Source organism: Plectropomus leopardus, chromosome 15, assembly GCF_026936395.1.
Source record: "Plectropomus leopardus strain MGB_pleo_1.0 chromosome 15, ASM2693639v1, whole genome shotgun sequence".
NCBI lineage: Eukaryota > Metazoa > Chordata > Actinopteri > Perciformes > Serranidae > Plectropomus > Plectropomus leopardus.
In genome coordinates, this window is record NC_142190.1 from 12,360,026 (window position 1) to 12,377,558 (window position 17,533).

A 17,533-nucleotide genomic window follows, 5' to 3' on the forward strand; every position below is an offset into this window, starting at 1 on the left:
TGTTACACTTCTTCTCCATCCCCATGAGAAACTCTTGAGTAAAAGAAAGCCACGATATTGCGTTGTTTCATTCACTTTAAAGCCTTTTGGAATTAAAAGGGATGCAACAGTTTTACAGCTAAACGCACAAGAGTCACTCTTTTGTTAATAAAAAAAACAAAACGAAAAACAACAACTGCTATACCAGAGTAAAAGAGGAATTACTCGATACAGCTTTTATGTTTTACGGTCTACCCTTAAAGCCTGGCCTAATGAATCTGATAATGCTGCTGCACCACTCTAGGTGTTCCACTGATGGACACTGACATCTGAAAACTAATGGCTTGCTGACGGGAAAATCGAATTCAGGCGACAAGCAATCAGCAAATATGGACATACTGAAGAGGGAAATATAAGGTTGTTTTTGCACTAAAAGGTGTCCGTGCAGCAGCAGCCGCCTCTGCAGTGCCACGATAATGTCAAGTAAGGTCTATTTTATTCATATTATTATTCCTAAATGACATTAAATAAAGTCTCGTAGGGCTTCAAAATCTGTACCAAATACAACAATCTCTAGACCCTTGATTTTAAGCCATCACTCAAGCCCACCCTCCACTACTTTCTGTTGGTTTGTTTGTTTATTTTTTTAACTTTAGCTACAGGATGACATTGGATCACAGCAGGTTTTATATACAGTCATCTACTCCAGGCACGCTACTGTTTACATTAAATACACTGCTAATTGTAGCTACATGCTAAAGTCAGGGAAACATGTCATCTTGGTTAGTTTGTTGTTAATTTCTCCCTGATTTCTGGTCATATTCCCACCAGAACGTGTCCAGTTGGGACAACTGGGTAAATTTTGGTTTACAATCTTTAACTGGTGATTATCATGGTAGAAAGTGCCACTATACTCCGTTCCACTAATTTCCAGTGTAGAGGTACACCACTATATGTGGCTACATGTCAAAATGACATGTAATCTTGGTTGCTGATGTTGTTAATTTCACCCTGATTTAGGATCAGTTTCCTGTTGGATCAAGTCGGAAAGATGTTCTCGTAGAAACCCAAAATAAAGGTATGGACCTAAAAATGAGCATACAAGGTCCCCTTTAAGTTTGAGAGAGAGTGCAAAAGTGCTTGGAGTAGCAATAAAAACAGGCAAAAAGTTGTTTTCTGGGATGAACTTCATGGTATGCCATAATTTTATGCTTCAGCGAGGCTATTTTATGGTCATACTGAAATGCTGTGAAACTAACAACTTCCTGAGAAGTATGCTTGCTTTATTGCTTTTACCTGCATTTATAAGATCAATCTGGGGCCAATAGGCAGTACTATTATATGTGTATGTGTTTGTCTTTGATGTGCCACATCCTTTAGATGGCAAGATTATGTTTTATATTCTAGTTCTCATTGGATAATTGAAAAACAATTAATCCACATTGTACTGTATATATGAGTACTTTTTATTTATTTCTTTTTAAAAATAATATAGCTTTGACCCTGGAAAAAAAAAAAAAAACTCCTTTCCAGTGGTGAAGTGGTTGGTTTAGTGCCTCGGTTGCAGTCATTTCTCAGTGTTTCCTTAGTGTTACACAGAGATTGATGGTGATCCAGAAATTATCAGACACCTTCAACTGGCTCAGCTGCCCGTCCGTTAGCAGGATCTTTCTGCCTATTGGGCAAGTCTGTGGGGGATTTTTCAGAGGCTTGTGGATTTGCTGTGGTTCAACCAGATGGCACACAACTTCGATTTACAAAACCAAAGTAAATGTATATTAATCACACAGCCAAAAGCGCCTTCCTGGACACAATCCTTGGAAGTGTGTCTGCAGCGTTTGCTGTGGGCGTCCACATTGCTTGTGTGCTCAGCAGGGCTCTCTACCAATGAGAAACAATGTTTCTGGCATTTAATCAGGGTTCTGTATGTCTATAATCCCTCAGCGAAGAACTATTTGCAAATGAGGCTTTTCTATCATTACTGTTAGATGTGTTTTTATGACAAAAATGCTAATGGTGCATAACTACACTTTCTTTTTTGGACATTTTGTCTGTACAATTCTAGTCATCTTTTTTTTTAAAGCATTCAGGCTGCACCCATTAAAAAAGATGATAATCTCTTTCTTCATATATCTGTCCAGTGAACTGTCTGACTTCTTAGTATGAAAGTGGGCAACTGTCCTAGGGGCCAAACTCCCTAATACCCAAACATCTCAGGTTGGGTATTTGTCAGTTGCATAGCAAGTTTGATGAATTCTGAATTTAGGTGGGTATTTATATCACTACACATCAACTAAAGCAGGCTGTACATTGTTATTTTTGGTTCCTGTATGTATTCCTGATGTATGTACTAGGGTTCTGTGGCAGAATGAACCAGAATGGAATAGCTTTAAGTCCTAAAGCATTTTAAATGGTTCATACTCCTAAATAAAACTGAATTTAATGAAATAAGCTCAAGCTAATTGAAACAGGAAAGAAAGAAGAAAAAAACAAAAGCAAGGTAGCTCCACCATTCTGCTTTTTCAGGTGCACACGCATTATTATGAATGATTATATAATTAATATAACATAAGTGTATAATAATTGTTCATCAGCAAATGTGAGCAAGTGATGTCAGACACTATCACAAAGTTGTTTCTTTTACTTGTATGAGCAATAACATATTTTCCTCTTCTGTTTTAGAATCACCTCCTGACACGAAGTTTGCAAACCTAATCAGCATAACAACCGTCTCTGGTTATCGTCACTGAACTATAAATCCACTCTAAAGGTTCTTTCAGATTGCAAGCCGCTACAAACATGTCTTCTGCACCCAGGAGGGTGAAATGTGCAGCAGCACCTACGGGCCAAGACCTGTAGCAAACGCTGAAGGCTAGTGCTACCCACATGCTCTAAAATATCATCACAAAAATCTGGTATCGGGGAAAGAATTTACAATACCACCACCACAATCAATGTAGCACATTTAGCTAACTAGGATCATAAACATATCAGTGGCCTAGACCCTGGACTTTTAAAAATGATGGACAACATGACAGCTACCGTGCTCTCGATTGATAGCGTTACTCACAATTAGTTTGACACCTGAGCTCTACACCACAGAGATCTCTACTGCGCAGGGGCTGGCTCCAAATGACCAGCACAAGATTGAAGCGGCTATATCGGGGATATTTTGGCTTCATTTTTGTACAGGGGGACAAAGTGGAGACGTGCTGTCCATCTTAATGTACAGTCATTGTCCAGACTGGATAATCAAACGTAGAATCTGGTGTTTTAAATGATGTTTGTTCACTGCTGTGGTGTAAAGGTGTATGGTATAGGGAACACAGTCACCAGTAGAAAAACCATTTTGAGGCAGAAAATAGCCCTCTCTGTAACTGCTTGTTGTCTGAAATTACCTCAATACTGAGTCTGTAAATTTATCCACTTCTCACAACTGCCATAGAACAACTGAGTGGCAGTAACTACCATCATCCATTGTGCAGACATAGAGAGAAAAAAAGAAGACTGTAAGAAGTGTCCAAAGTTGCTTTATGATCCTTCAGTTTGACACACTGTCCTCTACATAAACTGTTTTATGTAATCCAATGATTTAGAAACCAGCCTATCTCCATTTCCAGCAGAAAACGCAGAAAAGTCACAGGACACGGTTGGACCATGTAGCGTTGTGCACCATTAATGGAAAATGGTTTGCTCTCCCAGCTGTCTGCTATAAGTCACTCGAAAAAAAAGCAAGATTTGTGTAATTGCAGACAGACAGTCCTCAATTCATAAACTGAAGAAAGACTCTGAGGTGACACATGCGAAGTATCGACCAATATCAGCTTTCTCTGCTACTGCTGCATGAAAGCACATTTCATTTATTTTTCAAGAGTGCTCTTTTTGAAGAGCACTTTTATCCAAAGTGCCTCCAAGTGATATGAGTCCTTTAGTTTTCAGCACAAGTGGACACAAATAAAGAACTCGATGACCCTGCAGCGCTGCAAAGGAACAAAAAGAGGAGGAAGTACATAATAAAGGAAATAAGGTGTGCTGCAGAAGAGTGTGGGGAAATAAATGACAGCTTAAGCGTGAAATATAAAATCAAGAACCGAGAATAAAAAAAAAAGCGCACAGTGTGAGTCTTTGACGTAAAGGGCCTGAAAGAAGCAGTGGAGGCGTTAGAAAGGTCCATCAGGATCTTAAGATATCTTAAGAAGATGGTGAGATACTGGAGTCGTCTGGAGATCTTACCTCCCTGGGTGACCATCATCTGAAGTTTCTGTTTATTTTTAACTGTTAGATGAAACTAGGTCAAAGGTTATAGCACTTCTGACATGAGATTGGTAGTTTGAGGATTTGTCTGCTTACTTTGAAGCTCCAGAGTGCAAATGTGCTTTGAAAAAGTTGAGTGGGAGAGGATTTATCTCAACACTCAGAGACTGGAATTGTATAACTGTTCTACTTCCTGTCTTGTTTTCTTACATGCAGGGATGGGGGGGGTATTTCAGTCTCCCATGCCCACACCCTTTGTCTCTGTGGCATCCAATGTAACATTGCAAGGGGAATCTTCTGTTTTTAAACATTATTCAGTCATGTATTCAGTATTCACCAAGAATGTTTAGCTGCAGAAACTCTGCCCACCACAGGGGAAAAGTCAGACCATCAAATCGTTTCAAACAGATTAGCTTTACCACTAATTTGGAGGTCAAACAGAAAGCGAGTGGTCCCAAAGTGTTGGTTATAAATAGTCCTCTCATAGAAAACACTACACTGTGTGTGTGCACATAACTGCGGTATGGACTGTAGGTGAAAGTTGAACCAGGAAATTGGTCTGCAAAAGTCAAACGCTTAAGAACACAGCTGAACTGTGAGGCTCTGTTGCTGTCGAGACCACATTCAAATGTACAAGTAACAGGACACTGACTGATATCAGACAACACCCTCCATTCCTTCATTGTGACATTGCGTTTACTCTAACCAATTTCACTCACCAACTGCCAGACACTAATGTACCCCCCTGAATCTAACATGATTTTAAGTCCACACTAATGCAAAACATACTGGTTTAGCAACATGTACAACAAACAACAACATCTCTGAAAACTGAGAAGAAGACTGAGAGCGTCATTCTTGTCGGTTGCCATTGTTATCATTACTCCTTATCGGTTGACAACAACATTTGACCTGCGTAAGATATTAATTCTTTTTAATTACCCGCAGTGCAAAACAAACAGCTTTACAACAATTACAAAATGTACTCAGCATGACACAAAGGCCAAATTGAATTCCTCCCCTTGACCCTTCGCTTAGATTTGGAGTGCCCTACACTGAGTAGAGGCCCTTAAAATGGAACCACAAGAGATAGGATTTGAAACCTAACCTAGGAAATGGGATGACACTACGCCATCAGTAGCCGACAATGGCACATATGTAAGTTAGTTAGCTAACACTGATGAATCAAAGGTTAAAACAGTAAGCTTAAGTAACTGATAAACAGTTGAAATAGCATTAGCTAGCTAACACCTAACATGAATGAATATGCTTGTTTACATTCTGGATGACCACTACCTCTTGATCCCCCAAAAGAAATGAGACACCCTACACTACACAGCAGCACTTAAAATGGAGTGATAGGGCTAAGGGAGAGAATCAGGATTGGGCCGAAGTCCACTAACTCTTTGTGTTATCACAGTTTGCACCATTATATAGTTTTCTAAATCAATTGGATATTCATACAGTCTTAAAATAAATCAACAAATAGCGTCTGCATTTGTCCCTAATTTTCTCTTCAGAAGATGACCTTAGACACAGCCACTCATGTTCTTGCCACAATTCTACTGCTGATATTTGCTTGGTGAATAAAATAAAGCCTTAACATATTTCTGTGAAAGTTTTCCTTAAAGCAGACAGGGAGACTTGACATGACTGACAGCAGTTGTTTATGAAAGTAAATGCCTAAATTTGTGTTTATGTTTAAGTGACAAAGAGCGACTGAAGGAATTTTTGACTCGCCAAAAAGGTCAGGAAAACACTTGAAACCAGCAATGTCATATCATAAAACAGTGCTTTGAAATGATTTTAAAACACACCACTAACATGCACCTCGTGATACTACATGTTTATTTGGAGCTCAAAATAAGGTAACATCCACAACGTCTAATTCACCCTGTCTGTGCATCAAGATTTTTCATAATAATGTGTAATTTCATTTTGGACTGAATCTTTCTCTACGAGCTGATTGATGGCCGTTTTGACTTCTCTGCACTTCAAACATGGTTTCCGGTAAACATCTGTGGTATTTACCGCACTCTGCGCTCATCCACAGCATCATCATTACAGGTGCTTGGCTGCAGTTGTCCATCTTCTCTGATGCATAATGAACAATCATTAGTATGCACGACACTGCGTTGTTTGGGAGTCGGGACTATTTAGAACAACAATTTTTATGGTAAGTGCCAATCGGTCATGCTGCTCTCTCTCAGGGACTTGGAGTAAAAAAAAAAAAGAAAAAAAAAGAAAAAGAAGAAAAAGATAAGTATACTGAGAGAAAAACAGAGAAACGAGAGACAAAAGTGGAAGAGACAGAGAGAGATATACAGAGATAAAACCAGAGGAAGAATTTACAGAATAATAATAAAATAAATGAAAACAAAAGGGATGGAGGGGAGAGGAGAGAGCGAGTGCACAGAAACTAAGAGACAAAGAGGGAGATATAGAGATAGAGGTACAGAAGAGAAAGAGATATTTGTTCATTCCAGAGTAAAGTGGAGAAACAAAAGGGGCATAACCTTGACGCTGAAAGAACGTAGTCTTGGTTAAATGCTGGACACTTCAGCAGAGACTGGAAAGATGTGAAAGGGTGTGTTTACTTTCAGTAGTCAACTAAAACCAGGATCTTTCCCTTAACATGAGTAATTTTGTTGCCTAACCGCACGCAGGGCGTGAAGCACAGTGTGCAGGCATCCTGCACATGGTATGTGTCCAACATCCACCCCAACCGACGCTCTATGACTTGTGTGTGGTGCATAAACGCTGCACTTTTTGTACTGAAAAAACAGCTAAGTGTCCTTTGGAATTATGTGCATATTTGGTAATACTGCACCTAGCAATTTTCTGCATTTTATGTGAGGGGGTGGAAAGTGAACGTTCTTATTAACCGTTAGTATGAGCTTTCCCAAACCTTTAAGCGCATTACTGTCATGTGCTGATAAAGTAGAAAGTGAGAATTTTAATAATACACTGGTTTTGAACATAAAAAACTAAACAAAACAACAAAAACATGGTCATTGGACATATTCTGGGATTTTGCAGATATGTCCAACCAATACGGCCGTTCCTCTGTGGCAAAAAAAAAAAAAAAGTTACTGAACATAAGGCAGCAATTAAGTTCCTCCAAAATGTTTCTTTAAAAAGAAAGCATTTGAGCGACTGGGTGGCTGCCACTGTCATGAACAGACAGGGCTATTAAAGTTGTATAAAAATAAATTAAAAAATCCACAGTCTTCATGAAAATGCTTTAAAGTTCAGTTGAAGTTAATATGTGGCTTTGGCTTTCTCCTAATAGTGTTTCCTTGCTGGCCTGCAGCAGATATTTCTTAGGATATGCATCCAGGTTTGTTGCAGGGACAAAACATCTTATGTATTATACAATAACGCAACTAGCAGGACTTCAGCTTCAGAAGAACTCTAGACTGCATGGAGAGTGTAATTTGTCATTTCTACGGCTATGATAAGATATATTGTGGCTTCATTTTCACTACAAGCTAGAATTCAGCAAACAAAAACTGAACGTACAGATGGCATGAGTATGCTGCAACAGATAAGAGATCCAACAACTGATCAGAAGCTTCATTAAAACATACAAAACAACAGAAATACACTAAAAGAAATGCAACGGAAATGCCACTGGAACAAAACTCTGCTCCTAATTGGTACTAAAATATGACAAACACCTTGTCAATTAATATCTGAGATACTAAATTGTGGCTGTAATCAACCCCAAAGTCATGTAAACAGCAAATTAGAGTCAAAAAGCCTTAACTGTTTACAGGTAATAACTTCCAAAAAGCCCAAGACAACAAATGCCAAAATGTGGCTTTCAGATTCAGACTGAAGTTTTATATATTATGTCATCAGACTTTGTTATAAGTGACCAAGTTTTGGTATCTCAGCTAAAAAACAATAAAGTGCATCACAACCAAAAGATGAGCTCCGGAATAGAAAATATTAGCTGCTTTCCCAGGTGTTTAATTGAAGTTTTACCTCTAGTCTGATTTAAAACGTGTCTCTGGAATCCTCTAATGGCAATTCTGAGGAGCTAAATCTCAATTAAATTGTTTGTTTTGGGCAATATGAAACAAGGATGCCTTTATATATACTTTTATTACATAAATAGAAAAGGACTGGTTTGTATGTTTTCCTCTAGTTGATTAAGCTTCCTGTTCAGACTTTTAAACTGTCTAACTTCCAGTTTAGAAGCATTTTTTTTCCTGCAAATCACAAAACTGTGCTTACTGTGCATTTTCTAAATTTTACACTTAAATTTGGAGTTTATGCATTGTTAACTATTTGTTAACATACAGCATAAAGGGTGTGTTTTATAGTAAAAATATCTGAACAAAAATGGACTGATAAATAAATGAAGCTGCTTAAACATGGAAGCAAACTCTGACATAATGTTCACAGCAAAGGCAATGCCATCAATTAGCAGACTGAAACCGGCAGAACGAGCCCACTGTCATCAAACACACATTCATCTGTCAGCAGACCAGTCAGTTAGTGTTATTTGTCTCAGTGAAACAATTTTGTTGGGGGAGTGAAAAAAAAAAAGCAGACAAGTGTTGTTTGCAGACAGTCAATCTTTCCAGTTTTAACATACTGTGCTGCGGCTCTCAATGATGAGGAATTTGGAAGGTTGATGTATGCCTTTTAGAGAGATGCTGTTTTGTTAAATACATTTTTAATGTTTCTAATTCGTGGTTGCAATCACAGAATTCACACTGTGCACAATCAGCAATGTAATAAAAAAGCTATTTCTCTGAAAATAAAGCAGACGAAGGCCCTTATATGAATCATGAAACACCTGGATAATTGCATTGAAGTTTAAGAGAGAAAAAAAAGTTTCCAACATTTAATACCACTTTACTTATTTTTGTATTGTTTTTGTATGTCGTACATCTACAACTAAAGTAACTGATTGACCAGTGGAGTCTAATTATATTTGCAGCTCAGGTTGGCCGAGGTCTGAGGAGGCTGTAATGATGTGAAAAGACAGCAGGCTCTGCCAGTCCGTCACAGTAAATAAGAACTTTCCCTCTTAATTGACCTGCCTGATGGCTGGATCACACTTTGAAAGAAAATAAATACTAAGACGACTGTAACGGATCCCCAGGTGTCTGGTCGCTTTTACAGACGGAGCTCATTAAATTGTGGGCAAAAACTACACACAAAGAGAATCAAGCACACACAGATATATCACACATATAATTGCTGAATCTTTTTGCCTGATGTCCTTTGTAAAATCACTCTGCTTTCGAGGGTTTAGGCGCTATTTACCCCCTGGCAAAATGGCCACAAACAACAGGGGTGGGGTCATAATTTCCATGGAAATGACTTTGCAGGAGCCATGCCAAGCGGATGTGCGAAGAGGTTGGCTCTGCACAACTCGATTCCTGCTTCAAAGTCTAATCCTCAAATTATCACTCACTCAGCAAATCCCTCTCTCCTCTTCTATCCTCTCCTGTCTCACTTTTCTTCCTCTTTTCACCTCCTCTTCTCAGACTCATCTGCCTCTCATCTTTCCTTTCAGACCCCCTGCACCCCTACCTCCCGCAGTTCTATCTATCCATCTGTCCGCAGGAGGGTGGAGAAAATAACAGAAACACTGCATGGGAGATGACTTTATCTATAAAAATAAATCCTCACAGTTGATTCATGGAATGCCATTATGATTCAAATTCAAACCAGTGACCTCAAATGACGAATATATGAGTTTTAAAAACAGACAAAAATGTAAACATACCTAATGGGGCGAATAAAAAGAATCTGGAAAACCGTGATGATGAACAATAACAAAAAGGACAAAAAGCTACAGTGAAGCAAAGAAATCCAAAAAGTTATCCTGTGGACTTTTGAACAAGTGGATCTGTAGAACAATGTTTGAAGATGCATCTCATGATGAGCACGGGGGTAATATGTGCTGTCTGTACATATGTACTGCAGAATTAGCAGTAATGCGTTAGAAAATATAGCATGGCACTAGTAAAGAAAAAGAAGACAGGTCTGACCACAATGCCCTGCAAATGTTTTATGAGGGTGGAAAAGCATGAATACTAATACCACTCTCACGGCTGCATGGAAAAGAAATATTCTGCCACACATGGTAGCCTCAAATTTATCATACAAGTAGTAAGGGCCCCTTGTCATTTTAGAGTCTTGAAATACTGCCACATTGTCAGTGATTACAGCTTAAGATACCGACCCCAAAAGCCACCGTTACGCTGGGCAGCATCAATTTGTAACGCAGCCAAACAGAACCTTTTGCAGTGTTATGGACAGAACTTGGCATGGCATTATGATAAGTGGACCTGTGGCGTCAGTTGACAGAACCTGTCGCGGCCATATGATATGATGCTGGGCGGTGTCAGGTTGAAACGCTGACAGTAAGGATGTAAGGAGCTGGAAGGTAAGGCAGGTACGAAGAGCAGTGGATGGGTCTAACAAACCCCGGACTTTCCCCGGAAGGGCGATGTTCACTTCCCATAAGAATGTAGAGCCAAACCAACCTAACCATGTGCCTTTGTAGCCTAATCCTAACCATACGCTTTTGTTGACATCCCGGCGTTTGTTGTGGATCCTGAAATGTCAACAGCAGACGCAGGAAGATACCAAGAGCACAGAACGTGAAGTGTAATGTGTAGACTCAAAAGTGCTCTGACTAAGTGGCAATATGTGACAACTTTGGATGAGAACGTGGTGGTAGCAATGATATTCTTATCAAGAAAGTATCCAACAGTATTTTCCAAAATGTCCTAACTATTCCTCTAAATTTGCATTAACTTATTCGGGGGTATACACCTAAAAAACACCCACAATAACATAATATCTTATAAAAGTGTTATGGCTAATGCATGAGCAATCAGTTTGTAATACACAATACATCAGATCAACACTTCAGGACACTTTGACACTGCAGCTCTCTCTGGCAACACTTCCATTCTGTTCTTGTCCAATGTCAACAAGCAAAGATGTTTTGTAATTCTCAGTAGCACAGAAATGAAAAGGTCTGATGAGTCATTCTTCACAATTTTCCAGACTCGGGTGGTTTTATGGTGGCAGAAAGCTGAACTATGAGTCCTAAAGGCATGTTGCCAGCTGTACAGTGCTGTGTACCCGCTGCCATATTGCTTAAAAGCTGTTCTGAAGATGAACAGTGTCCTTGATCAGAGTCACACTGGATCTGTTTCACCGTCAGAGGTACTGTAACACCTCTGCAGACAGGTGTGATATGGTTTGGCCCAGTGTTTGTGGAAACAAAGTTAGTCGTTTCTAATCCATAAACACTCTGCGCCTGCAATATGCACAGTTATTGCTAATGAACAACTGAATCATCGCAACAAACTACAAGAATAACTGTACATGTTTGCAACATTTAATGCAGATTTCATTACCAGTACAATGACTTTTGGATGTGGTATGAATTTGAAAAAGAAAAAGAGTGCAGTCAACCAGCAGCCTGTATGCAACATCTAACTAAAATAGAAGAGTCACTGTCTGGCCTTTTATTTATTTTTTTTTTTCAATAACTGTTCATCCAACTTCACACTTGGTGGGTGTATTGCAGAGGACACAGTGTCGAGTGCGAGCTCTTGAGATCTATGGGAAATATATATTAGTAATGAATTATGTACACTGTAGTGTATTAAGAAGGGACACCTACTAACTGCTGCACCAGACAACGGCATGGTGGGGACAGCTCGTTCAACGTCAGTTTCTACATTACAGTCAAGAACAGATGAAGAAAGAGAACCTGATGATGCTACATTGTAGCAAACTCATATACTGCAGCTTTGCTAAGAGGTTATCTTGCCATGGCGGGTGTATTGCTCAGGACCTGAGAAAGCAAAGTGTTGAGCGTGAAGGTGTGAAGTGTTTTTCAAGAAAGATGCAAGCAGCAATACAAGAGGCCAAACAATGGCCCCATTCCAAACAGAAACACTTTGAAAGGGAACTGCAAATGTTAGTAAATAGAAATCATCCTTTTGTAATGGAAATCTTCCACTCCTCCCTGGTTGTGATAAAACAGGTGGAGAGAATATCTTTTCATAGGAATAATTTGTCTAATAAATTCACTAAAATATGGGGTCTATTCTTTGACTATTTAAAAGTGCACAGTGGTTTTGCTGGATCTGTGTTTTGTGGCATGTGTATTTTGGGTTTTGGATTGGATTTTTTTGTTTGTTTGTGTGTTTAATGGGGTGTGTGTTTATTAGGCTACTTTTCTGTATATGTGGGCTGTTTGTATGAACATGCTGGTTTTGTTTACTTTTGTAAAGCTAAAAAATAAAAACAATAAACACACAAAATAAAACAAATCAGACAAACAAACAAACAAAACACTCCCTGCTGGACTCTAAACCATTCATGGACCGAGACTACATCATGTGTACCAACATAAATTATAAAGTAGCATTACTGGGTTAAACGCAGCACTGCTTATTTGGATAAAATCATGTTGTTATAGTCCTGTGAACTGGTGAGTGCTGGTCTAATACAAACATTTTTTATAATCAAATCAGGACATGTGAACTGATTACTGACAACAATTAGGTCTGTGCTGTTTACTGTGACTGTGAGGGGTGAAAAACCGGCAGCAAACACTGCTGGATGTGTATAAAAGACAAACCACTGTATTATGTCTTAAAAAAGCAACAAATGTATCATATTTGCTCACTGAACTGGCATATCCATGTTTCTATAGTGCCTTCTGTCTCTGTGGTCCACCCACACCACGCAACACGGCTGGTATATTTTTTATATGTTTCCACGTTGGAAAAAGCTAGCGGGAGTTTCCTTTCATAAAAAGTCTGATTGTAAGCAACATGGTGCTTGGGTTGTGTTGTTAGTTCTATTGCAGCTGCAAATAAATGGTTGATTCCCTTCACTTTTTGCTCTCTTTTTCTTGGTAACTTCTCACACTCGCTTGCTCTTTCAAAAGTACCACATTTTTTCCATAGCCTTTAACAAGTTGCAAAGCAAGCAGTTTTTTAGTAATGATAAAGATTTAGCATTTTAACATTTTAGCAACGCCAATGATCAGAGCGTGCCCACTCTCTGTCTCCGTCCTTCCTGTTCAGCGGAGCAGTGAAAACCTCAATTCAGAGCTGCTGGTTAGATGCTAAATGTTGATCAGAAGAGATCTTTTGAAGTGTTGCTCTAATGTGCCAAACTTCTGCTGCAAAGATCTGTTGCAAAGATCAATCCTCCAGACACTCAGTAAACAGCTCACATCTCACACTGGTGGATGGGAAAGACTCTGATGACTTTTGTATTAGTGGCATAGTCCCCTGTGTCGCTCAGTGGGTGGAAACACTGCCAGGTTTCCTGAGTCACAGACAATGCTCTGACATGAGCCACGGTTCACGTACATGAAAGAAGCAGCAAATCAAAGTTAAAATGATGCTTGCAGTTGTCACAGCTGTTGCCTGCATGTTTTTGTAACATCAAGAACCTTTACATCTTTTTTTATATATTACACAGCATTAATAATTTGCTTAAAGCTAATTTTAAGGGGGGTATAACTGAGGATAAGTCATCTAAGTTTAACATTAACAAAACTAAGGGCTCTATTTTAATCACACTTTTTTATCCACAGTTATAACTACTGAAAAATGTGTTTGAAACCCTCCTCAAGTTAATATGATAATACAGTATTTCTCATTATAAATGGTTATATCATACCATCAGCAATACGAGCCCTAATGTTTTTGTTCTGTTCTTTTTTTTTTTAAATTGGAAAAAAGGGTCTGTGACTCAGGATTAATGAGCTCAGGTAATCCAATGTCTCCCTCGTATACAACAGAATACCGAGTTAGAACCACAGAGTCTGATGCGTCTAGAGGTGTTTGTGCTTATTCTGTTATAGCCTGGTGTCTTTTATTGAAGGTCACCACAGTGGACAGCAATGCTTATTGACAAAGAGAATCTTAATTATAGAAAAACCGAACTAAAAAGTCAGAAAGTCCACCTTGTAGTAGCACTAGATGAAAAGTCAGGAATCAAAAAAATAAGCACGATTAATCCTTAAAGGACCACAGATGTCTGGACAAAATGGCAATCCATCCAATAGTTTTGATATAATATAGACCAAAATAGAACTGACCAAAAGATCCAACACACCAAGGCCTTCCCCATTACTACACTGCAACTGTGGCTAAGAAAGTATGCAAAAACATCATAAAAACCTATATGAACTGAATTGCTTAGGGTTTCACTTCCTACAGGTTCCAAATGTCTGTGTATCCAAACAGTTGCCGAAGACACTGCTTGTAAATATGTTGATACTCTATCTGAGTGAGTGTAGGCCGGACTGTCTGTTTATATCTTATCTGAGAGGTACCAGTAGACAGTTGGGAGCTACATGCAGACAGACAGTAAAACATCCATAAAGAGACAGAGACAGAGAGCTGGGGCTGGGGGCTGGAAGGTCAGCGGATATTTGGAGCTCTGACTCTGTTCCCAATATAACTGTGTGTGGAGCGACAGCTGCTGTGTGTCCTGAAGTGGGTGGGCTGTGTTACATGTCACAGTGGGAGGGAATGGACTCCCGAGTTTGCTGGTGGCAGAGGCTCCTTTCAGACAAATGACAGCAATGTAAAAACAAGTGCAGACACTCAAAACTTCTGATGGCTGTCGGTAAGACGTTAGTCGCTGCTAATTTCTTTCATCTTAACTTCAACTGCTGTTCATTCTTCAACTTCAACTACTACAAATCTTGCAGGCTAAACATCCTTCACACCGTGTGTAAAATTTAAGCAATCAGTCGGTGTTTCACCCAAATGATAGTCTGATCAGAGCGCTTAGTCCCTGCTGGTCAGGACACAGCGAAGTTCTGATTTTTCATGTTCGAGACTACATCTTCAGCAAAAATGTTGCATCTCAATAAGTGCGATCAAGCACAGCCAGACTTCTGTCTCGTCACGCTCACGGAGGTCCGCGGAAAATCTCGTCAACAGAATTGGGATAATGAGACCTTTGCAAAACCTGAGGCAGCAATTTTGGGTTTGAAAAATCTTTGGGAAAAGGCACCACTCATTGGCTTTCTGTCTGGATATAAACAAGCTCACAGTGGCACAATTATAAAATAAGTAATTGAACTTTAGATCACGTTTTTTATAAGTTATTAGAGCAAGAGGTGGGGGCTCTAGAGTGCACAAACCAAATTGTGCTGACACTAATGACCTGGCATAAGTCACAAAAGTTAGAACTTAAGAACTTTAACTTTAATACTGAGATAAAAAGGGGCTTTGCAGATAAACTTGTTTAAATTCTAGTTAAAAGACCAGTGTATATGATTTGGGGGGGTATTTTGGCAGAAATGGAATAAAATAAAATATGTATGTTTTCAGTGTACAGTCACCTGAAAATAAGAAAATAGTTTTGTATAGTCTTATCTAAGAATGAGCCATGTATATCTACGTAGGGAGTGGATCCTAAAACGGTCAGATCAAACACTGGCTCCAGATACGGCCATTTGCATTTTCACTTCGGCCACCGTATGAAGCCCAGTTGCAATAAACAGCGCCAGAGTAACAATGTTTGGAACTGCTTTATTTGGTTTTTGATCAATTTAAAACAACAGGTCTGTTCGTTTTGGAAAGGAACAGACCTTTAAGGACAATTTGGCTCATGTTAAAAACCTCCTGAACGTCTGGATCAGAAAAAAAGGTGAGCACACATTATCTTAAGAGAGACAAGGGTTGCGCATGTTGTAGACTAGCAGCCTGTCCCTCAGAAGCCAACTGTGTCAGAGGTTCATTAATCTGGGACCTGAAACAGCTTTATAGCTGTTTTCATTAAGTTTTGTTTGTTTTGGAGAAAAAGAAACCTCTGTAGATAATTTGCTCTGATAAATAAAAGAAGTTTTAGCTGGTTGCAATGTACAATTCACTGCTAGATGCTACAAAATCCTCTTAAATTTTACACACTTCACCTTTAGGATTGTTTGAAAATTAATGGTTGGTTTTATGCTAAAAGGCAGGCATCCAAAGCTTGAGACAGTACTGTCCCAATTGATTTAAAAACAAGACTGAATTTTACCCAGTGAGCTACACAGAGACTGGAGCTAAACAAGACCTCCTCTCCACAATACACACACGCCCCCTCACCACAACTGAGCCAGCCACTCATCCCTCCCACCCAGAGTCAGTGTTAAGGCATGCGCCTCCTCCTCCTCTACCATCGAACCCCAACAGTAGGCTGCAGCCCATCCACACTCAGCTTCTTGTTACTTATTTATAGCAGCTTGTTCCCCAGAGGAACAAAGTAATTGAAACCAAATGTGTTGCAGGGACTGATATGGGGAAGTAGGGCAGTGAGCCCACCCACCCTTCTCCTCCCTCTCTCTGTACACAAAGATTGTAAAAAGGGGGGAGAGATTTAGAGCAAGCAGCCTTGGAAAATTACTTTTCTTGCAATTTCATTTCTGAAAGAAAAAGAAAATAAAGTTCCTGAGCTTCATTTCTTCCCAACTTCTCGGTTCACAACAAATAAATTAATTTAACTGCTTCAGTCTCGGGGGCTCTGCATTTGTAAAGTGGTTATAATGTTTTTTTTTTCTTTTTTCTGGGCCAGTGAGCACAAATTGAGGGAAAAAAAAAAAAAAAAAAACTTTGAAAAATTCTGCCAAGGGAAACAAGCAAAACTGCAAACTAAAATTGAGAAACCGCAGCTCTGATTTGGTCCACTTTTTGAAGGAATAAAGTAGCTGCACTCAAAGCTCAGCCCACCTCCCTGCCCACAACAGCCTCACCAACAAGCAATCCAAACAGTGAAACTAAACTTACCATGCTTCCTTTTCTTTCTCCCTTTTCCTTCCTGTTTCCTCTTTATTCCTCTCTTTACTTCCGCTCAGTTCTGGGCTCCTGGTGAGCTCTGCTCAGAGTCGAGGTGTGTCAGGCAGATAAAAATGGGATTGAGTTGCTGCTAAGAAGCTGCATGAGGCCTTCACTGACTAAAGTCAAAGTCAGACAGCCACCTCTCTTTCTCTCCCCTCCCCGCTGCCTTGCTCTCTTGTCAGCTTTTCCAATAACAAACTTCTCCCCGCCTCTTTTGGCTGAGTCCCTGAGCTGTGAGCTGTTTCCTGGACGCTTGGTGGACTCTTGTGACCCGCCTGTCTCCCTCTTTTCTTTTTCCTTTTTTATTTTTTTTTTTATTTGAAGGCTCTGCTGTGGACACTGCTCCAGCACTCTGTCTCTCCGAGCTGTAGCCCTGCCTTCCTGCCAGATTTAGAAGCAGAGACACATGTGGGTTTGAAGTTTAAAGAGGCGGGGCTTGCCTGAGAGTGTTGTGTGGT

General features: G+C 39.6%; 1 protein-coding gene across 4 annotated transcripts in view; it reads right to left on the bottom strand.

The window, feature by feature from the left end:
• The window catches only part of sgcd (sarcoglycan, delta (dystrophin-associated glycoprotein)), a 323,685-nt gene that overhangs the window by 145,368 nt on the left and 160,784 nt on the right, over nt 1-17,533 (bottom strand). The window contains exon 1 of one of the 4 annotated variants that reach the window (XM_042498783.2): nt 17,025-17,456. The exons of the other annotated variants lie outside the window; for them this stretch is intronic. Coding sequence (XP_042354717.1) covers nt 17,025-17,027 — 3 coding nt within the window. The 5' untranslated portion in view covers nt 17,028-17,456. Of the gene's footprint in view, nt 1-17,024; nt 17,457-17,533 lie in introns of those variants that run through there. 4 annotated transcript variants of the gene reach the window in all.